The 20,604-nt window shown below is 57.6% G+C and overlaps 1 protein-coding gene across 2 annotated transcripts; it reads right to left on the reverse strand.

Moving 5' to 3' along the window:
• Nucleotides 1–1,663: 1,663 nt before the first annotated feature.
• LOC144247576 (microspherule protein 1-like) lies at nucleotides 1,664–20,013 on the reverse strand. Of its 2 annotated transcripts, XM_077788700.1 has the most exons (13): nucleotides 20,000–20,013; nucleotides 18,961–19,069; nucleotides 17,338–17,506; nucleotides 14,449–14,558; nucleotides 13,477–13,585; nucleotides 11,972–12,110; nucleotides 11,012–11,087; nucleotides 9,966–9,994; nucleotides 7,932–8,024; nucleotides 6,911–6,993; nucleotides 5,058–5,145; nucleotides 4,226–4,353; nucleotides 1,714–1,896 (listed from the first exon to the last, which is right to left on the reverse strand). In XM_077788700.1, the coding sequence occupies exons 2-13, from the start codon at nucleotides 19,059–19,061 to the stop codon at nucleotides 1,810–1,812; spliced, it is 1,212 nt and encodes a 403-aa protein (XP_077644826.1). In that variant the 5' UTR covers nucleotides 19,062–19,069; nucleotides 20,000–20,013; the 3' UTR covers nucleotides 1,714–1,809. The 2 variants fall into 2 exon arrangements, with proteins under 2 accessions (XP_077644827.1, XP_077644826.1); XM_077788701.1 differs by lacking the exons at nucleotides 13,477–13,585; nucleotides 14,449–14,558; nucleotides 17,338–17,506; nucleotides 18,961–19,069; nucleotides 20,000–20,013 and adding an exon at nucleotides 12,364–12,726 and having other exon boundaries at nucleotides 1,664–1,896.
• Nucleotides 20,014–20,604: the final 591 nt, after the last annotated feature.

The raw sequence follows: 20,604 nt of genomic DNA on the forward strand, positions 1-20,604 counted from the left end.
GGATCAGGATCAGGTTTGGGATCAGGATCAGGATCAGGATCAGGATCGGGATCGGGATCAGGTTTGGGATCAGGTTTGGGATCAGGATCAGGATCGGGATCGGAGGGGCCGGGTGGGATTCGGGATCCAGCCTCTCCCCCCTTTTCTCTCCCATCCTTCCCAGAATTTGGGGGTTCTGGCTTTTTCTCTGGGATTTGGGATTTGGGATTTGGGATTTGGGATCATTTCCCCCTTTTTCCCACAGCCCCCCCAGAGGAGCCGGAAAGCGCCGGGAGCAGCCGGACCCCGACCCCCAGGGACCCCCAAAAACCCCGGGGACCCCAAAAATCCCCAAAATCCCAAAAACCCCGAGAACCCCAAAAATCCCCAAAATCCCAAAAACCCCGAGAACCCCAAAAATCCCCAAAATCCCAAAAACCCCGGGGACCCCAAAAATCCCCAAAATCCCAAAAACCCCGGGGACCCCAAAAACCCCAAAAACCTCGTGGACCCCAAAAATCCCAAAAACCCCGAGAACCCCAAAAATCCCCAAAATCCCAAATCCCCCGAGAACCCCAAAAATCCCCAAAATCCCAAAAACCCCGGGGACCCCAAAAACCCCGAGAACCCCAAAAACCCCAAAAATTCCAAATCCCCCGAGAACCCCAAATCCCCTGGGGACCCCAAAAATCCCCAAAATCCCAAAAACCTCGGGGACCCCAAAAACCCCCAAAATTCCAAAAACCCCAAAAATCCTGGGAACCTCAAATCCCCCGGGAACCCCAAAAATTCCGGGAGCCCCAAAATCCTCGGGGACCCCAAAAATTCCGGCGACTCCAAAAACCCCAAAATTGCCGAAACCCCCAAAAACCCCAAATCCCCCAAAACCCCCCAAAATTCCGGGGAGCCCCAAAATTCCGGGGAGCCCCAAAATTCCGGGGAGCCCAAAAACTCCAAATCCCCCAAAACCCCCCAAAATTCCGGGGAGCCCCAAAATTCCGGGGAGCCCAAACCCGGCCGGAGCCGCCCCAAAGGGGGAAATTCCTGAAAATCCCAAATTCGGGATTTGGGAATTCGACATTTTGGGATTTGGGATTTGGGAATTCGAAATTCGGGATTTGGGACCTCCAAAATTTGGGATTTGGGAATTCGAAATTCGGGATTTGGGACCTCCAAAATTTGGGATTTTCCCTTTGGAATTTGGGATTTTTCCCCCAAAAATTTGGGATTCCCCCCTCCACAAACCCCAATCCCAGCCCCAAATTTTTGGGAATTTTTCGAGGGAATTTTTGGGGGAATTTTCAGGAATTTTTGGGGGAATTTTTTTGGGCATTTTCGGGAATTTTGGGGGAATTTTCAGGAATTTCCCCAATTTCCTGTTTTTTTCCCAAATTTGTGTTTTTTTGGGAATTTTTCCCCCTTTTCAGCGACCGAAAATTTGGGAAAATTCCAATAAAAACTTCGGAGCTTTCGGAAAAAATTCTGGAATTTTTTTGGAATTTGGGAATTGAGGGGGTCAAAGGTCAAAGGGGGGAACTGGGACATTCCCAGTCCCAAACTGGTCCCATACTGGTTTTACTGGTGTTTTACTGGTTTTTACTGGTTTGTTACTGGTTTTACTGGTCCCAAACTGGTTTTACTGGTCCCAAACTGGTTTTAGTGGTGCCATACTGGTTTATACTGGTGTGTTATACTGGTTTTTACTGGTTTTACTGGTTTATACTGGAGCCATACTGGTTTTCCTGGTTTTATTGGCGCTCATACTGGTTTTACAGGATCCATACTGGTTTGTACTGGTCCGTACTGGTCCGTACTGGTTTGTACTGGTTTTTACTGGTGCCCCAGCCGGGCTGCCTCGCTCCTCACGGCCGCGATCAGCTCGTGGTTGATCAGGAACACGAAGCGCAGGCTGGCGATCTGGGGGGCCGAGACCCCTCCTCAAAATCCCAAAATATCCAAAATATCCCAAAAATCCCCAAATCCCCAAAATCCCACAGGGACCCCTCCTCAAAATCCCAAATATCCAAAAATATCCCAAAATATCCCAAAATCCCCAGAGACCCCTCCTCAAAATCCCAAAATATCCCAAAATATCCCCAAAAATATCCCAAAATCCACAGAGACCCCTCCTCAAAATCCCAAAATATCCCAAAATCCCACAGGGACCCCTCCTCAAAATCCCCAAAATATCCCCAAAAATATCCCAAAATCCCCAAAATCCCACAGGGACCCCTCCTCAAAATCCCAAAATATCCCCAAAATATCCCAAAATCCACAGAGACCCCTCCTCAAAATCCCAAAATATCCCAAAATATCCCAAAATATCCCAAAAATCCCCAAATCCCCAAAATCCCACAGGGACCCCTCCTCAAAATCCCAAAATATCCCAAAATCCCACAGGGACCCCTCCTCAAAATCCCAAAATATCCCCAAAATATCCCAAAATATCCCAAAATATCCCAAAATATCCCAAAAATCCCCAAAATCCCACAGAGACCCCTCCTCAAAATCCCAAAATATCCCCCAAAATATCCCAAAATCCCCAAATCCCCAAAATCCCACAGGGACCCCTCCTCAAAATCCCAAAAATCCCCAAAATGCCAAAAATCCAGAGACCCCTCCTCAAAATCCCAAAATATCCCAAAATCCCACAGAGACCCCTCCTCAAAATCCCAAAATATCCCAAAATCCACAGAGACCCCTCCTCAAAATCCCAAAATATCCAAAAATATCCCCAAAAATATCCCAAAATCCCCAGAGACCCCTCCTCAAAATCCCAAAATATCCCCAAAAATATCCCAAAATATCCCAAAATCCCCAGAGACCCCTCCTCAAAATCCCAAAATATCCCCAAAAATATCCCAAAATATCCCAAAATCCCACAGAGACCCCGCCTCAAAATCCCAAAATATCCCAAAAATATCCCAAAATATCCCAAAAATCCCCAAATCCCCAAAATCCCACAGAGACCCCTCCTCAAAATCCCAAAATATCCCCAAAATCCCAAAAATCCAGAGACCCCTCCTCAAAATCCCAAAATATCCCCAAAAATATCCCAAAATATCCCAAAATCCCCAAATCCCCAAAATCCCACAGGGACCCCTCCTCAAAATCCCAAAAATCCCCAAAATCCCAAAAATCCAGAGACCCCTCCTCAAAATCTCAAAAATAACCCAAAATATCCCAAAAATCCCCAAATTCCCACAGAGACCCCTCCTCAAATCCCAAAAAATTCCAAAAATCCCCCAAAATCCCCCCAGACCCCCCCAGGACCCCCCCAGGACCTCCCAAATTCCCCCAAATTCCCCCCAAACCCCCTGGAATCCCCTCAAATCCCCCCAAAATCCCCCCAGATCCTCCCCAAACCCCCTCAGGACCCCCCAAAATCCCCCCAGGACCCCTGAATTCCCCCCCAAATTTCCCCAAATCCTCCCCAAACCCCCCCAAATCCCCCCGGGACCCCCCAAATTCCCCTCAAATTTCCCCAAATCCCCCGCAAATCCTCCCCAAACCCCCCCAGGCCCCCCCAAAATCCCCCCAAACTTCCCCAAACCCCCCCAAATCCCCCTGGGACCCCCCAAAATCCCCTCAAATTTCCCCAAATCCCCCCCAAATCCTCCCCAAACCCCCCCAGGCCCCCCCAAAATCCCCCCAAATCCTCCCCAAATCCCCCCAGGACCCCTGAATTTCCCCCCAAATTTCCCCAAATCCTCCCCAAATCCCCCCAGGCCCCCCCAAAATCCCCTCAAATCCCCCCCAAATCCCCCCAAACCCCCCCAAATCCCCCCGGGACCCCCCAAATCCCCCCAGGCCGCCCCAAAATCCCCCCAAATTTCCCCAAATCCCCCCAGGACCCCTGAATTCCCCCCCAAATCTCCCCCAAATCCTCCCCAAACCCCCCCAGGCCCCCCCAAAATCCCCTCAAATCCCCCCCAAATCCCCCCAAATCCCCCCAGGACCCCCCAAACCCCCCCAGGCCCCCCCAAAATCCCCCAAAATCCCCCCAAATTTCCCCAAATCCCCCCAGGCCCCCCCAAAATCCCCCCAAATTTCCCCAAATCCTCCCCAAACCCCCCCAGGCCCCCCCAAAATCCCCCCAAACTTCCCCAAACCCCCCCAAATCCCCCTGGGACCCCCCAAAATCCCCTCAAATTTCCCCAAATCCCCCCCAAATCCTCCCCAAATCCCCCCAAACCCCCCCGGGACCCCCCCAAACCCCCCCGGGACCCCCAGAGCCCGAGCCCACCTCCAGCACGGAGTTGTTGCAGAGTTTCCACTTGCAGCCCCCCAGCACCGGGCGGCCGTCGATGAAGATCGGCCGCCGGCCCTCGTTGGCGATGAAGAATTCCCCGTTGTTCTTCAGCTTGATCACCCCTGGGAGACCCCAAATTCCCCAAATTCCCCCAAATTCCGGCGCCTCCCAAAATTCCAAAGGGTTTCGGAAAGGTCGGGAAAGGATCGGTGGAGAAAAACGCAAAAAATCGCCCCAAAATTCCCCAAAAAAACCCAAAACAAACCCCAAAACCACCCCAAAAACCCCAAAATCCCCCCAAAAAACCACAAAACCAAACCCCAAAATCCCCCCAAAAAAACCAACCCAAAAACCCCCAAAAAACCCCAAAATCCCCACAAAAAAACCCTAAAAACCCAAAAACAAACCCCAAATCTGCCCCCAAAAAAACCCCAAATCCACCCCCAAAAAAACCCCAAAATTTCCCCCAAATCCCCCAAAAAAAAACCCCAAAGCCCCAAATTTCCCAAAATCCCCCAAATTTCCCCCCAAAACCCCCAAATTTCCCCCAAATCCCCCTGAAAAAAACCCCAAAGCCCCAAATTTCCCAAAATCCCCCAAATTTCCCCCAAAAACCCCCAAATTTCCCCCAAAACCCTCCAAAAATCACCCTGCAAGATCCCAAAAAAAGCCAAAAAAACCCTTTAAAAAACCGAAAAACCTCCCAAAACCCCCCAAAAAACCCCAAATTTCCCCCCTAAAAAAACCCCAAAAAACCCTAATCCCTGAAAAAACCCCAAAATGCCCCAAATTTGCCCAAAATGCCCCAAATTTGCCCCAAACCCACCCTGCTTGCGGGAGATTTTCCAGGCCGGGCCCTCGAGCGCCAGGTCCACGTCGATCTGGTTGTCCTTGGTGGCTCTGCCCAGCGTGATCTGGGATTTTGGGGAATTTTGGGGAATTTTGGGGAATTTTGGGAATTTTGGAGATTTTGGGACATTTTGGGGATTTTTGGGGGTTTTTTTGGGTGGGTTTGGGGGGGGTTGTGGGGGTTTTTTTGGGGATATTTTGGATTTTTGGGGTTTTTTTGGGGGGTTTATTTGGGGTTTTTGGGAGGGTTTTTTGGGGGTTTTTTGGGGTTTTTTTGGGGTTTTTTGGGGAATATTTTGGTTTTGGGGTTTTTTTCAGGGGGGTTTTGGGGAGATTTGGGGGATATTTTTGGGATACTTTTGGGGTATATTTGGGTTATTTTGGGGGATATTTTTGGGACATTTCTGGGGATGTTTTGGGGGTATTTTTTGCGGTATTTTTGGGATATTTTTGGGTTATTTTGGGGATATTTTTGGGGTATTTCAGGGATATTTTTGGGGTATTTCAGGGATATTTTTGGGGTATTTCAGGGATATTTCGGGGATATTTTTGGGGATATTTTTGGGGTATTTCAGGGATATTTTTGGGGTATTTCAGGGATATTTTGGGGATATTTTTGGGGATATTTCTGGGTTATTTTTGGGGATATTTTTGGGGTATTTCAGGGATATTTCGGGGATATTTTTGGGTTATTTTGGGGATATTTTTGGGTTATTTTGGGGATATTTTTGGGGTATTTCAGGGATATTTTGGGGATATTTTTGGGGTATTTCGGGGATATTGGGGCATTTGGGGGATTTTTGGGGTTTTTTTGGGTGGGTTTGGGGGGGGTTGTGGGGGTTTTTTTGGGGATATTTTGGATTTTTGGGGGTTTTTTTGAGGGGTTTATTTGGGGTTTTTGGGAGGGTTTTTTGGGGTTTTTTTGGGGGATTTTTTGGGAATATTTTGGTTTTGGGGTTTTTTTCAGGGGGTTTTTGGGGAGATTTGGGGGATATTTTTGGGATACTTTTGGGGTATATTTGGGTTATTTTGGGGGATATTTTTGGGACATTTCTGGGGATGTTTTGGGGGTATTTTTTGCGGTATTTTTGGGATATTTTTGGGGTATATTTGCAATATTTTTGGGTTATTTTGGGGATATTTTTGGGTTATTTTGGGGATATTTTTGGGTTATTTTGGGGATATTTTTGGGGTATTTCAGGGATATTCTGGGGTTATTTTGGGGATATTTTGGGGTGATTTTGGGGATATTTTTGGGGTATTTCAGGGATATTTTTGGGGTATTTCAGGGATATTTTGGGGTTATTTTGGGGATATTTTTGGGGTATTTCAGGGATATTTTTGGGATATTTCAGGGATATTTTTGGGGTATTTCAGGGATATTTTTGGGGTATTTCAGGGATATTTCGGGGATATTTTTGGGGATATTTCTGGGTTATTTTTGGGGATATTTTTGGGGTATTTCAGGGATATTTTGGGGATATTTTGGGGTGTTTTTTGGGGTGATTTTGGGGATATTTTTGGGGCATTTCGGGGATATTTCAGGGATATTTTTGGGGTATTTCAGGGATATTTCAGGGATATTTTTGGGGTATTTCAGGGGTATTTTTGGGTTATTTTGGGGATATTTTTGGGGTATTTCAGGGATATTTTGGGGTTATTTTGGGGATATTTTTGGGGTATTTCAGGGATATTTTTGGGGTATTTCAGGGATATTTTGGGGATATTTTTGGGGATATTTCTGGGTTATTTTTGGGGATATTTTTGGGGTATTTCGGGGATATTTTGGGGTGTTTTTTGGGGTGATTTTGGGGCGTTTTTGGGGCTCACCTCCCGCGAGCGCATCAGGTAGCGAACCATGCGGCCCCGCAGCACGGCCAGAGTCTGACTGTCGAAATCCGGGGAGCTCATCCCTGCGGACGGACGGACGGACGGACGGACGGACGTGAGGGACACACGGACACCGGGGACAGACGGACACCAGGGGGACAGAGGGGGACAGACGGACAGTGAGGGACAGACGGACAGACAAGGACAGACGGACACAGGGAGACAGAGGGGGACACTGAGGGACAGACGGACACCAGGGGGACAGACGGACAGAGATGGACAGACGGACAGAGATGGACAGACGGACACCGGGGACAGCCAGGGGACAGCAGAGGGACAAAGGGATGGACACAGGAACAGACAGACAGACGGACAGAGGGATGGACACAAGGATGGACAGATGGACATGAGGATGGACAGACAGACGGACAGAGGGATGGACACGAGGATGGACAGATGGACATGGGAATGAACACCCAGCTGGACATGAGGATGGACAGACAGACGGACAGAGGGATGGACACAAGGATGGACAGATGGACATGAGGATGGACGGACAGACGGACAGAGGGACATGAGGATGGACAGACAGACGGACAGAGGGATGGACACAAGATTGGACAGATGGACATGAGGATGGACAGACAGACGGACAGAGGGATGGACACAAGGACGGACAGATGGACATGAGGATGGACACAAGGATGGACAGATGGACATGAGGATGGACGGACAGACGGACAGAGGGATGGACACAAGGATGGACAGACGGACATGAGGATGGACGGACAGACGGACAGAGGGATGGACACAAGGATGGACAGACGGACATGAGGATGGACGGACAGACGGACAGAGGGATGGACAAGAGGATGGACACGAGGACGGACAAGCAAAGCCAGGGACGGACACAAGGATGGACACAGGAACGGACAGACAGATGGACACGGGGATGGACACGAGGACAGCCAGCCAGCCCCAGGGACGGCCGTCCGTCCGTCCGTCCGTCTGTCCGGCCCACCTGTGATGGAGTCCACCAGCACCTGCCAGCGCTGCAGCTCCTGCTCCAGCTGCCGGATCTCGCGCTTCTGCCGCCGGTCGGCCACGGTCAGCTCTGAGGGACAGACAGACGGACAGACAGACTGAGTGACACGGCCACCGTCAGCTCTGACGGACAGACAGACGGACAGACAGACTGAGAGACACGGCCACGGTCAGCTCTGACGGACAGACAGACGGACAGACAGACTGAGTGACACGGCCACGGTCAGCTCTGACGGACAGACAGACGGACAGACAGACAGACTGAGTGAGTGACACAGCCACCGTCAGCTCTGACGGACAGACAGACGGACACCGAGTGAGTGACACGGCCACGGTCAGCTCTGACGGACAGACAGACGGACAGACAGACTGAGTGACACGGCCACGGTCAGCTCTGACGGACAGACAGACGGACAGACAGACAGACTGAGTGACACGGCCACGGTCAGCTCTGACGGACAGACAGACGGACAGACAGAGAGAGTGACACGGCCACCGTCAGCTCTGACGGACAGACAGACGGACAGACAGACTGAGTGACACGGCCACGGTCAGCTCTGACGGACAGACAGACGGACAGACAGACTGAGTGACACGGCCACGGTCAGCTCTGACGGACAGACAGACGGACAGACAGACTGAGTGACACGGCCACGGTCAGCTCTGACGGACAGACAGACGGACAGACGGACACCGAGTGAGTGACACGGCCACCGTCAGCTCTGACGGACAGACAGACGGACAGACGGACACCGAGTGAGTGACACGGCCACGGTCAGCTCTGACGGACAGACAGACGGACAGACAGACTGAGTGACATGGCCACCGTCAGCTCTGACGGACAGACAGACGGACAGACAGACAGAGAGAGTGACACGGCCACGGTCAGCTCTGACGGACAGACAGACGGACAGACAGAGAGACTGAGTGAGTGACACGGCCACCGTCAGCTCTGACGGACAGACAGACGGACAGACGGACACCGAGTGAGTGACACGGCCACCGTCAGCTCTGACGGACAGACAGACGGACAGACAGACTGAGTGAGTGACACGGCCACCGTCAGCTCTGACGGACAGACAGACGGACAGACAGACTGAGTGACACGGCCACGGTCAGCTCTGACGGACAGACGGACAGACAGACTGAGTGACACGGCCACCGTCAGCTCTGACGGACAGACAGACGGACACCGAGTGAGTGACACGGCCACGGTCAGCTCTGACGGACAGACAGACGGACAGACAGACTGAGTGACACGGCCACGGTCAGCTCTGACGGACAGACAGACGGACAGACAGACACTGAGTGAGTGACACGGCCACCGTCAGCTCTGACGGACAGACAGACAGACGGATACAAGGTTCTGGAAGGTCCTGGAAGGGTCTGGAAGGGTGTGGAAAGGTTCTGGGAGGTCCAGGAAGGTTCAGGAGGGTCCTGGAAGGGTCAGGAAGGTTCTGGGAAAGTTCTGGAAGGGTCTGGAAGGTCCTGGAAGGTTCAGGGAAGGTTCAGGGAGGTTCTGGAAGGTCCTGGAAGGGTCTGGAAGGTTCTGGGAGGTCCTGGAAGGTTCTGAAGGGGTCTGGGAAGGTTCAGGGAGGTGCTGGGAAAGTTCTGGAAGGGTCTGGGAGGTCCTGGAAGGTTTGGGAAGGTCCTGGAAGGGTCTGGAAGGTTCTGGGAAGGTTCTGGAAGGGTCTGGAAGGTTCTGGGAAGGTTCAGGAGGGTCCTGGAAGGTTCAGAGAGGTCCTGGAAGGGTCAAGAAGGTCCTGGAAGGGTCTGGAAGGTTCTGGGAAGGTTCTGGAAGGGTCTGGAAGGTTCTGGGAAGGTTCAGGGAGGTTCTGGAAGGGTCTGGAAGGTTCTGGGAAGGTTCTGGAAGGGTCTGGAAGGTTCTGGGAAGGTTCAGGAGGGTCCTGGAAGGTTCAGAGAGGTCCTGGAAGGGTCAGGAAGGTCCTGGAAGGGTCTGGAAGGTTCAGGGAAGGTCCTGGAAGGTTCCGGAAGCTCCCGGGGCTCTCACCGTGCTCCAGGACCTCGTCCCGAACGTCCCTGGGGGGGGGAGGGGAGAGGTGACACCGGGACCCCAAAAACCCCAAAAAAACCCAAAAACCCCAAAATCCCCTCCAGACCCCCCCAAATCCCCTCCAGACCCCAAATTCCCCCCAAAATCCCCCCAGGACCCCCCAAATTCCCTCTGAGACCCCCCAAAATCCCCCCCAGACCCTCCCAAATCCCCTCCAAACCCCCAAATTCCCCCCAAAATCCCCCCCAGTCTCCCCAAAACTCCTCAAATTCCCCTCAGACCCCCCCAAATCCCCCCAGGACCCCCCAAAATCCCCCCCAGACCCCCCCAAATCCCCTCCAGACCCCCAAATTCCCCCCAAAATCCCCCCCAGACCCCCCCAAAACTCCTCAAATTCCCCTCAGACCCCCCAAATCCCCCCAGGACCCCCAAAATCCCCCCCAGACCCCCCCAAATCCCCTCCAGACTCCCAAATTCACCCCAAAATCTCCCCCAGTCTCCCCAAAACTCCTCAAATTCCCCTCAGACCCCCCCAAATCCCCCCAGGACCCCCAAAATCCCCCCCAGACCCCCCCAAATCCCCTCCAGACTCCCAAATTCCCCCCAAAATCCCCCCCAGTCTCCCCAAAACTCCTCAAATGCCCCTCAGACCCCCCCAAATCCCCCCAGGACCCCCCAAAACCCCTCAAATTCCCCCCCAAGACCCCCCCAAAATCCCCAAAATTCCCACCTGGGACCCCGCAAAACCCCCCCAAATCCCCCCAGGACCCCCCAAATTCCCTCTGAGACCCCCCAAAATCCCCCCCAGACCCCCCCAAATCCCCTCCAGACCCCCAAATTCACCCCAAAATCCCCCCCAGTCTCCCCAAAACCCTTCAAGTTCCTCCCCAAATCCCCTCCAGACCCCCCAAAATCCCCCTCAACCCCCACAAATCCCCTCCAGACCCCCCAAATTCCCCCTCAAACTCCCCAAAATCCCCTCCAGAACCCCCAAATTCCCCTCAAATCCCCCCAAAATCCCCCCGGACCCCCCAATTCCCCACCGGAGTTTCCCGTCGTCCAGCAGCTCCTCGGCGTCGGAGAAGTTCAGCACCTGATCCCCCTTGGGGAGGGGCTGCACTGCGGGGGGATTTGGGGGGTCAGACACCCCAAAATCCCCCCAAAACACCCCAAAATCCCCCCTGAGACTCCCCCAAATCCACCAGGGACCCAAAACACCCCAAAACACCCCAAAACCACCCCAAAACACCCCAAAATCCCCCCCAAAATCCCCCCAGAGACCCCCAAATCCCCCTTGGGGAGGGGCTGCACTGCGGGGGGATTTGGGGGGGTCAGACACCCCAAAATCCCCCCAAAACACCCCAAAATCCCCCCTGAGACTCCCCCAAATCCACCAGGGACCTAAACCACCCCAAAATCCCCCCAAAACCACCCCAAAACACCCCAAAATCCCCCCCCAAATCCCCCCAGAGACCCCCAAATCCCCCTTGGGGAGGGGCTGCACTGCGGGGGGATTTGGGGGGTCAGACACCCCAAAATCCCCCAAAAACACCCCAAAATCCCCCCTGAGACTCCCCCAAATCCACCAGGGACCTAAACCACCCCAAAATCCCCCCAAAAACCACCCAGGACCCCCCAAAATCTCCCCCACCTCTCTGGTCCTGCAGCAGGTGCTGCAATTTGGGGGTCCCTGAACCTTCCAGGACCTTCCAGATACCCCCAAAACCCTTCCAGGACCCTCCAAAACCCTTCCAGGACCCTCTGAAATTTCCCCAGGACCCCCAAAAACTCTCTGGGACCCCCAAATCTCCCCCAAAACCCCTCCAGGACCCTCCAAGCCCCCTCCCCACCTGCCTGCTCCTGCAATTTGGGGGTCCTTGAACCTTCCAGGACCTCCCAAACCCTTCTAGGACCCCCCCAAATCCCCCCGGGACCCCCCAAAACCCTTCCAGGACCCCCAAATTCACCCCAAAACCCCCCTGGGACCCCCCAAAATCCCCCACCTGTCTGGTCCTGCAGCAGGTGGTACTGGCGCAGGAGCTGCCAATGCAGCTGCAGGGCCTTGGGGGTCCTGGCAGGGTAAAACACGGCCGGGTGGCGCTGCAGCAGGTCCTGGAAGGTGTCCAGCGAGGGCACAGGGCTCTGGGGACACCAGGGGACATTTGGGGACATTTTGGGGACATTTGGGGACATCAGGGGACACGGGGATATGGCAGGGGACAGGTCCTGGCAGGGTAAAACACCCGACTGGGTGGTGCCACAGCAGGTCCTGGAAGGTGTCCAGGGATGGCAGCGAGGTCTGGGGACACCAGGAGACACTTGGAGACATTTTGGGACATTTTGGGGACATTTGGGGACATTTTGGGACATTTGGGGACATTTTGGGGACACTGACCGATGGCACCCGGGCCAGCAGCTGTCAATGATTGACACAGGTGACATTTGGGGACATTTTGGGGACATTTTGGGACATTTTGGGGACACTGACCGATGGCACCCGGGCCAGCAGCTATCAGTGAGTGACACAGGTGACATTTGGGGACATTTGGGGACATTTTGGGACATTTTGGGACATTTTGGGACACTGACCGATGGCACCCGGGCCAGCAGCTGTCAGTGAGTGACACAGGTGACATTTGGGGACATTTTGGGGACATTTTGGGACATTTTGGGACATTTTGGGGACACTGACCGATGGCACCCGGGCCAGCAGCTGTCAGTGAGTGACACAGGTGACATTTGGGGACATTTTGGGGACATTTGGGGACATTTTGGGGACATTTTGGGACACTGACCGATGGCACCCAGGCCAGCAGCTGTCAATGAGTGACACAGGTGACATTTGGGGACATTTTGGGACATTTTGGGGACATTTTGGGACACTGACCGATGGCACCCGGGCCAGCAGCTGTCAGTGAGTGACACAGGTGACATTTGGGGACATTTGGGGACATTTTGGGACATTTTGGGACACTGACCGATGGCACCCGGGCCAGCAGCTGTCAGTGAGTGACACAGGTGACATTTGGGGACATTTGGGGACATTTTGGGGACATTTTGGGACACTGACCGATGGCACCCGGGCCAGCAGCTGTCAATGATTGACACAGGTGACATTTGGGGACATTTTGGGACATTTTGGGGACATTTTGGGACACTGACCGATGGCACCCGGGCCAGCAGCTGTCAGTGAGTGACACAGGTGACATTTGGGGACATTTGGGGACATTTTGGGGACATTTTGGGACACTGACCGATGGCACCCAGGCCAGCAGCTGTCAATGAGTGACACAGGTGACATTTGGGGACATTTTGGGACATTTTGGGGACATTTTGGGACACTGACCGATGGCACCCGGGCCAGCAGCTGTCAGTGAGTGACACAGGTGACATTTGGGGACATTTGGGGACATTTTGGGACACTGACCGATGGCACCCGGGCCAGCAGCTGTCAGTGAGTGACACAGGTGACATTTGGGGACATTTTGGGACATTTTGGGACACTGACCGATGGCACCCGGGCCAGCAGCTGCTCCTCGGCTTTGCTGAACAGGACCCGGCTCTGGATGGCGGCGACGGCCTCGGGGTGCAGCTGCCGCATGGCCTGACACGCGTGTCTGGGACATGGGACACGTGTGGGACACGTGTGACACGTGTGGGACACGTGTGACACCCCTGGGACCCCCTGAGGACCCCCCAAATCCCCCCGGGACCCCCCAAAATCCCCTCACTTAGAGGTGACAGGGTCATACAGCAGCGAGTGCCAGCACTGCCGGGTGTCCCGTGGGTGCCACCTGTGTCCCATGGGTGTCACCTGGGTCCCCTGACTCTGCCGCACCCATGGGACCCCCTGCGGACCCCCCAAATCCCCCCAGGACCCCCCAAAACCCCCCGGGACCCCCCAAAACCCCTCACTGGCAGATGCCAGGGTCATAGAGCAGCGAGTGCCAGCGCTGCCAGGTGTCCCATGGGTGCCCCAGGAGTGCCACCTCTATCCCATGGGTGCCACCTCACTCCCACGACACCCCCGCACCCATGGGACCCTCTGAGGACCCCCAAAATCCCCCCAGGACCCCCCAAATCCCCCCGGGACCCCCAAATCCCTCACCTGCAAACAACGGGGTCATAGCGCAGCGAGTGTCAGCGCTGCCGGGTGTCCCATGGGTGTCCCATGGGTGTCACCCATGTTCCTTTGGGTGTCCCATGGGTGCCACCTCTGTCACCTGAATCCCACGACCCTCCCGCACCCCTGGGACCCCCTGAGGACCCCCCAAAACCCCCCGGGACCCCCCAAATTAGCCCTCAATTAGACATGACAGGGTCACAGAGCAGCAAGTGCCAGCGCTGCTGGGTGTCCCATGGGTGCCACCTCTATCCCATGGGTGCCACCTCTATCCCATGGGTGCCACCTGTGTCCCCTGACTCTGCCACACCCATGGGACCCCCTGAGGACCCCCGGGACCCCCCGAATCTCCCTCACCTGCAGACCACGGGGTCGTAGAGCAGCGCGTACCAGCGCTCCTGGATCTCGCGCAGGCTGAAGCGGCAGCTGAACTTCACCCCCAGGTGCACCGAGCTCAGGTCGTTGGTCTGGGGGGGATCCCCAAAAAAAAACCAGGCGAGGGTGGGAGTTTTGGGGGGGCTGGGGGCACCCCCAAACTCACAGAAGGGGAGGGAACCCCAAAATCCCCCCAAAATCCACCCCAAAATCCACCCCAAAGCCCCCAGGTGTTCAGCACAAGGAGCCGCTGGGTCCCTGGTGAGCATTCTGGGATTCCCCCCAAAATCCCCCTGAAATCCCCCAATTAAGGGGGGGTCCCCCAAATTTAGGGGGGTTCCCCAATTGAGGGGGGTCCCCCAATTGGGTTGGGGTCCCCCAAATTCTCTCAGGTGCAGAAACTCCCCCCAAAATCCCTCAGGTTTGCCCTCACCTGCAGCACAAGGAGCCTTTGGGTCCCTGGTGAGCGTTCTGGGGGTTCTCCCCAAAATCCCCCCGAAATCCCCCAATTGAGGGGGGGTCCCCCCAAATTTAGGGGGTCCCTCAAATTGAGGGGGGTCCCCCAAATTCTCTCAGGTGCAGAAACTCCCCCCAAAATCCCTCAGGTTTGCCCTCACCTGCAGCACAAGGAGCCTTTGGGTCCCTGGTGAGCGTTCTGGGGGCTCCCCCCAAAATCCGCCCGAAATCCCCCAATTGAGGGGGGGTCCCCCAAATCCCGGGGGTCCCCCGCTGCCCCGGGGCTGACCTGCAGCACGGCGTTGATGAGCAGGAGGTCGTCGGCCGCTTTCCACCTGCCCAGGTCCCGGGGGGCTGTGCTGGGTTTGCCCTTCCGGAGGCGCTTGGGCAGCGCCGGGGGCGGCCCGGGGGGCACCGGGGGGGGCACGGCCCGAGACACCTGGGGGGGCACGGGGGTGGGGGTCACCCAGGGGGGTCCTGGGGGGCAGCTGGGGGGTCCTGGGGGGAAGCTGAGAGGTCCTGGGGGGCATCTGGGGGGTCCTGGGGGGAAGCTGAGGGGTCCCAGGTGGCACCTGAGAGGTCCTGGAGGGCACTTGTGGGGTCCCTGGTGGCATCCGGGGGGTCCTGGGGGGCACCTGAGGGGTCCTGGGGGGCACGGGGGGTGTACAGAGGAGGTGGAGGGCACCTGGGGGGCACCTGAGAGGTCTTGGGGGGCACTTGTGGGGTCCCTGGTGGCATCTGAGGGGTCCTGGGGGGCGGCTGAGGGGTCCCATGTGGCACCTCAGGGGTCCTGGGGGTCCCAGGTGGCATCTGGGGGGTCATGGGGGGCACCTGAGGGGTCCTGGAGGGCACTTGTGGGGTCCCTGGTGGCATCTGGGGGGTCCTGGGGGGCGGCTGAGGGGTCCCATGTGGCACCTCAGGGGTCCTGAGGGTCCCAGGTGGCATCTGGGGGGTCATGGGGGGCATCTGGGTGGTCCTGGGGGGCACCTGAGAGGTCCTGGGGGGCATCTGAAAGGTCCTGAGTGGTCCCAAGTGGCATCTGGGGGGTCCTGGAGGGCACTTGAGGGGTCCCAGGTGGCACCTCAGGGGTCCTGGGGGGCACCTGAGAGGTCCTGGGGGGCACTTGTGGGGTCCCTGGTGGCATCTGGGGGGTCCTGGGGGGCACCTGGGGGGTCCTGGGGGGCATCTGGGGGGTCCTGGGGGGAAGCTGAGGGGTCCCATGTGGCACCTCAGGGGTCCTGGGGGGCACGGGGGGTGCACAGAGGAGGTGGGGGGCACCTGGGGGGCACCTGAGAGGTCCTGGGGGGCACTTGTGGGGTCCCTGGTGGCATCTGGGGGGTCCTGGGGGGCAGCTGAGGGGTCCCATGTGGCACCTCAGGGGTCCTGAGGGTCCCAGGTGGCATCTGGGGGGTCATGGGGGGCATCTGGGTGGTCCTGGGGGGCATCTGGGGGGTCCTGGGGGGCACTTGAGGGGTCCCATGTGGCACCTGAGGGGTCCTGGGGGGCACCTGAGAGGTCCTGGGGGGCACTTGTGGGGTCCCTGGTGGCATCTGGGGGGTCCTGGGGGGCACCTGTGGGGTCCTGGGGGGCACGGGGGGTGTACAGAGGAGGTGGGGGGCACCTGGGGGGCACCTGAGAGGTCCTGGGGGGCACCTGAGAGGTCCTGGGGGGCATCTGAAAGGTCCTGAGTGGTCCCAAGTGGCACTTGGGGGGTCCTGGGGGGCACTTGAGGGGTCCCAGGTGGCACCTGAGGGGTCCTGGGGGGCACCTGGGGGGTCCTGGGGGGCACCTGTGGGGTCCCTGGTGGCATCTGAGGGGTCCTGGGGGGCATCTGGGGGGTCCCATGTGGCACCTCAGGGGTCCTGGGGGTCCCAGGTGGCATCTGGGGGGTCCTGGGGGGCACCTGGGGGGCATCTGAAAGGTCCTGAGTGGTCCCAGGTGGCATCTGGGGGGTCCTGGGGGGCACTTGAGGGGTCCCAAGTGGCACTTGGGGGGTCCTGGGGGGCACTTGTGGGGTCCCTGGTGGCATCTGGGGGGTCCTGGGGGGCGGCTGAGGGGTCCCATGTGGCACCTGAGAGGTCCTGGGGGGCACTTGGGGGGTCCCAGGTGGCATCTGGGGGATCCTGGGGGGCACCTGAAAGGTCCTGGGGGGTCACTTGGGGGTCCTGGGGGGGTCCCAGGATGTCCCTGAGTGAATGAGGTGGGGGGCACAGGGGGGTGGGTGGCACCTGGGTGGCACCTGAGGGGTCCCACCTTTTTCCCATATTTCCCTCCAAAAATTCCACATTTTCCCTCCAAATCTGACATTTTTTTCCCAAAAAAAGCCCTTTTTTCTGCAAAAATCCCCATTTTCCCCCCCAAAGCCCCCCATTTTCCCCAAAATCCTCGTTTTTCCCCCCGTTTTCCCCCCCTCACCTTTTTCCTGTCTCCGGGGGGGGGCTCGGGGGCCGCCCCTCCCCCACCCCCCGCCGGCCCCGCCCCTCCCCCCGGCCTGGGGGGGGGCTCGGGACCCCCCTTGGCCCGGGAGGGTTTGGCCAGGCTGCTCTCGACCAGCTCGTCATCGAACTTCCGCCTCTTGATGAACCTAAAATGGGACTGGGATCAACTGGGAGGGACTGGGAGGGACTGGGAGTGACTGGGAACGGACTGGGATGGACTGGGATGGACTGGGAATGGACTGGGATGGACTGGGAGGCACTGGGAGCTGGGCCAGGCTGCTCTCGACCAGCTCGTCATCGAACTTCCGCCTCTTGATGAACCTAAAATGGGACTGGGATCAACTGGGAGGGACTGGGAGGGACTGGGAATGGACTGGGATGGACTGGGATGGACTGGGAATGGATTGGGTTTGACTGGGATGGACTGGGATGGACTGGGAGGCACTGGGAGCTGGGCCAGGCTGCTCTCGACCAGCTCGTCATCGAACTTCCGCCTCTTGATGAACCTAAAATGGGACTGGGATCAACTGGGAGGGACTGGGAGGGACTGGGAGTGACTGGGAACGGACTGGGATGGACTGGGAATGGATTGGGTTTGACTGGGATGGACTGGGAGGCACTGGGAGCTGGGCCAGGCTGCTCTCGACCAGCTCGTCATCGAACTTCCGCCTCTTGATGAACCTAAAATGGGACTGGGATCAACTGGGAGGGACTGGGAGGGACTGGGAATGGACTGGGATGGACTGGGAATGGATTGGGTTTGACTGGGATGGACTGGGAATGGATTGGGAGTGACTGGGAGTGACTGGGATGGACTGGGAGGCACTGGGAGCTGGGCCAGGCTGCTCTCGACCAGCTCGTCATCGAACTTCCTCCTCTTGCTGAACCTAAAATGGGACTGGGATCAACTGGGAGGGACTGGGAGGGACTGGGATATACTGGGATGGACTGGGAATGGACTGGGAATGGATTGGGATGGACTGGGAGTGACTGGGATGGAACTGGGAGTAACTGGGAATGGAATTGGGAGGGACTGGGAATGGACTGGGATGGAACTGGGAGTTACTGGGCAGCCTCAAACCCCCCAACCCTCCTCGTGTCCCCTCCCCAGTGTCCCCATGTCCCCTCAGTGTCCCCAATGTCCCCACTGTCCCCTCAGTGTCCTCAGTGTCCCAGTGTCCCCAATGTCCCCTGGGTGTCCCCACTGTCCCAGTGTCACCTGGAGGAGCTGCGCCGTTTGGGGACAGTCCCTGTCCCAGTGTCCTCAGTGTCCCCAATGTCCCCTGGGTGTCCCCAATGTCCCCTCAGTGTCCCCACTGTCCCCGGTGTCCCGGTGTCACCTGGAGGAGCTGCGCCGTTTGGGGACAGTCCCTGTCCCAGTGTCCTCAGTGTCCCCAATGTCCCCTGGGTGTCCCCAATGTCCCCTCAGTGTCCCCACTGTCCCCGGTGTCCCGGTGTCACCTGGAGGAGCTGCGCCGTTTGGGGACAGTCCCTGTCCCAATGTCCCCTCAGTGTCCCCAATGTCTCCAGTGTCTCCAGTGTCCCCACTGTCCCCGGTGTCCCCTCAGTGTCCCCAGTGTCCCCACTGTCCCCATGTCACCTGGAGGAGCTGCGCCGTTTGGGGACAGTCCCCGCGGGGGTGGCCGGGCCCCGCTTGGGCCCCGCCAGCGACTCCTCGTCCTCCGAGCGGCTGGTGGCCATGGTGGCATCTGGGGACACAGAAATGTCACCTCAGTGTCACCTCAGTGTCACCCCAGGGGTCACAGCACAGCTGGGGGGGGTTGGGGACACAGGGGAGGGGACAGAGAGGGGACAGGGGGGTGACACTGGGGGTGACAGGAGAAGGGCTGGGGACAACGGGGGACACTGAGGGGACACTGGGGGTGACAGAAGGGGGACTGGGGACATTGGGGGGACACTGAGGTGACACTGAGGGGACAGTGGTGACACTCAGGTGGCATTGGGGGTGACAGGAAGGGGTCTGGGGACATTGGGGGGACACTGAGGAGACAGGAGAGGGGTTGGGGACAATGGGGGACACTGAGGGGACACTGGGGGGACACTGGGGGTGACAGGAGAGGGGCTGGGGACAATGGGGGACACTGAGGGGACATTGATGGGACACTGGGGGTGACAGGAGGGGGACTAGGGACAATGGGGGACACTGAGGGGACACTGGGGGTGACAGGAGAGGGGCTGGGGACATTGGGGGGACACTGAGGGGACATTGATGGGACACTGAGGGGACACTGGGGGTGACACTGGGGGTGACAGGAGGGGGACTGGGGACAACAGGGCACACTGAGGGGACACTGGGGGTGACAGGAAGGGGTCTGGGGACAATGGGGGACACTGAGGGGACACTGGGGGTGACAGGAGAGGGGCTGGGGACACAGAGGGGACATTGAAGGGGACTGGGGCGATCTGGGGACGGGGTGGGGACACTGAGGGGACACTGGAGGTGACAGGAGGGGATATGGTGACACCGAGGTGACACCGAGGCCCCGCGGGGCCCTCACGACGCCCCCAGCCCCAAACCCCGGCCTGGCGTGGGCTCCATCCCGACCGCCCCCCGCCCCTCAGCCCCTCCCGGTGTCCCCAGGGTCCCCCCGGTGTCCCCAAGGCCGCCCCGGCCTCACCAGCTCCGCGCCGCCATAGCCGCACCGCTTCCGGCCCGCGCCGGAATGAGAGTGACGTCACTGACGCCATCATGGGCGCCGCCATGTTGGCGGGTCCGCTAAGGGCTCGGCGCGCGGCGCCATCTTGAGTGTGGGCAAGGCGGCGCTGGCGGTGCTCCAGGCGCCGGTACCGGGGTTGTGGCGGGGCCGGAGCGGCCGGGGACGACCCGTGAGAGGAGGGCGTGTCCGGCTAGTGCGGGAGATGCGGTTTGGAGCGACGGGAAAGTGGCCGCTGCCGTCATGGAGGCTGCCCACAGGTACATGATGGACGCATCCATCATGGCCGCCACCACACCCATCATGGCGGCCACCACGCCCATCATGGCTGCCACCACACCCATCATGGCTGCCACACCCATCATGGCGGCCACCCCTGGACACCGAAGGAGCACACGGGGTCAGTGTGGGGTCAGTGCCTTTTATTGGGGACAAAAAGTGACCTTTGGGGACAAAAAGTGACCTTTGGGGACAGAAAGTGACCTTTGGGGACAGAAAGCGACCCCCGGGGCTGGACTGACCCCTGGGGCTGGACTGACCCCTGGGGCCGTGGCTCTGCCCGGCCGCTG

The sequence above is a fragment of the Lonchura striata genome, chromosome 27 (genome assembly GCF_046129695.1).
Source record: "Lonchura striata isolate bLonStr1 chromosome 27, bLonStr1.mat, whole genome shotgun sequence".
NCBI classification, from domain to species: Eukaryota; Metazoa; Chordata; class Aves; order Passeriformes; family Estrildidae; genus Lonchura; species Lonchura striata.

Excerpts from the sequence above, each read along its gene's own strand:
- LOC144247576 (XM_077788700.1), bottom strand. The coding sequence starts at position 19,061 with ATGGCCACCAGCCGCTCGGAGGACGAGGAGTCGCTGGCGGGGCCCAAG. Across the intron at positions 14,559-17,337 it reads CCCCCGGAGACAGGAAAAAG|ACCAACGACCTGAGCTCGGT; the intron begins GTGAGGGGGGGA and ends GATCCCCCCCAG. Across the intron at positions 8,025-9,965 it reads GGACGAGGTCCTGGAGCACG|AGCTGACCGTGGCCGACCGG; the intron begins GTGAGAGCCCCG and ends TCTGTCCCTCAG.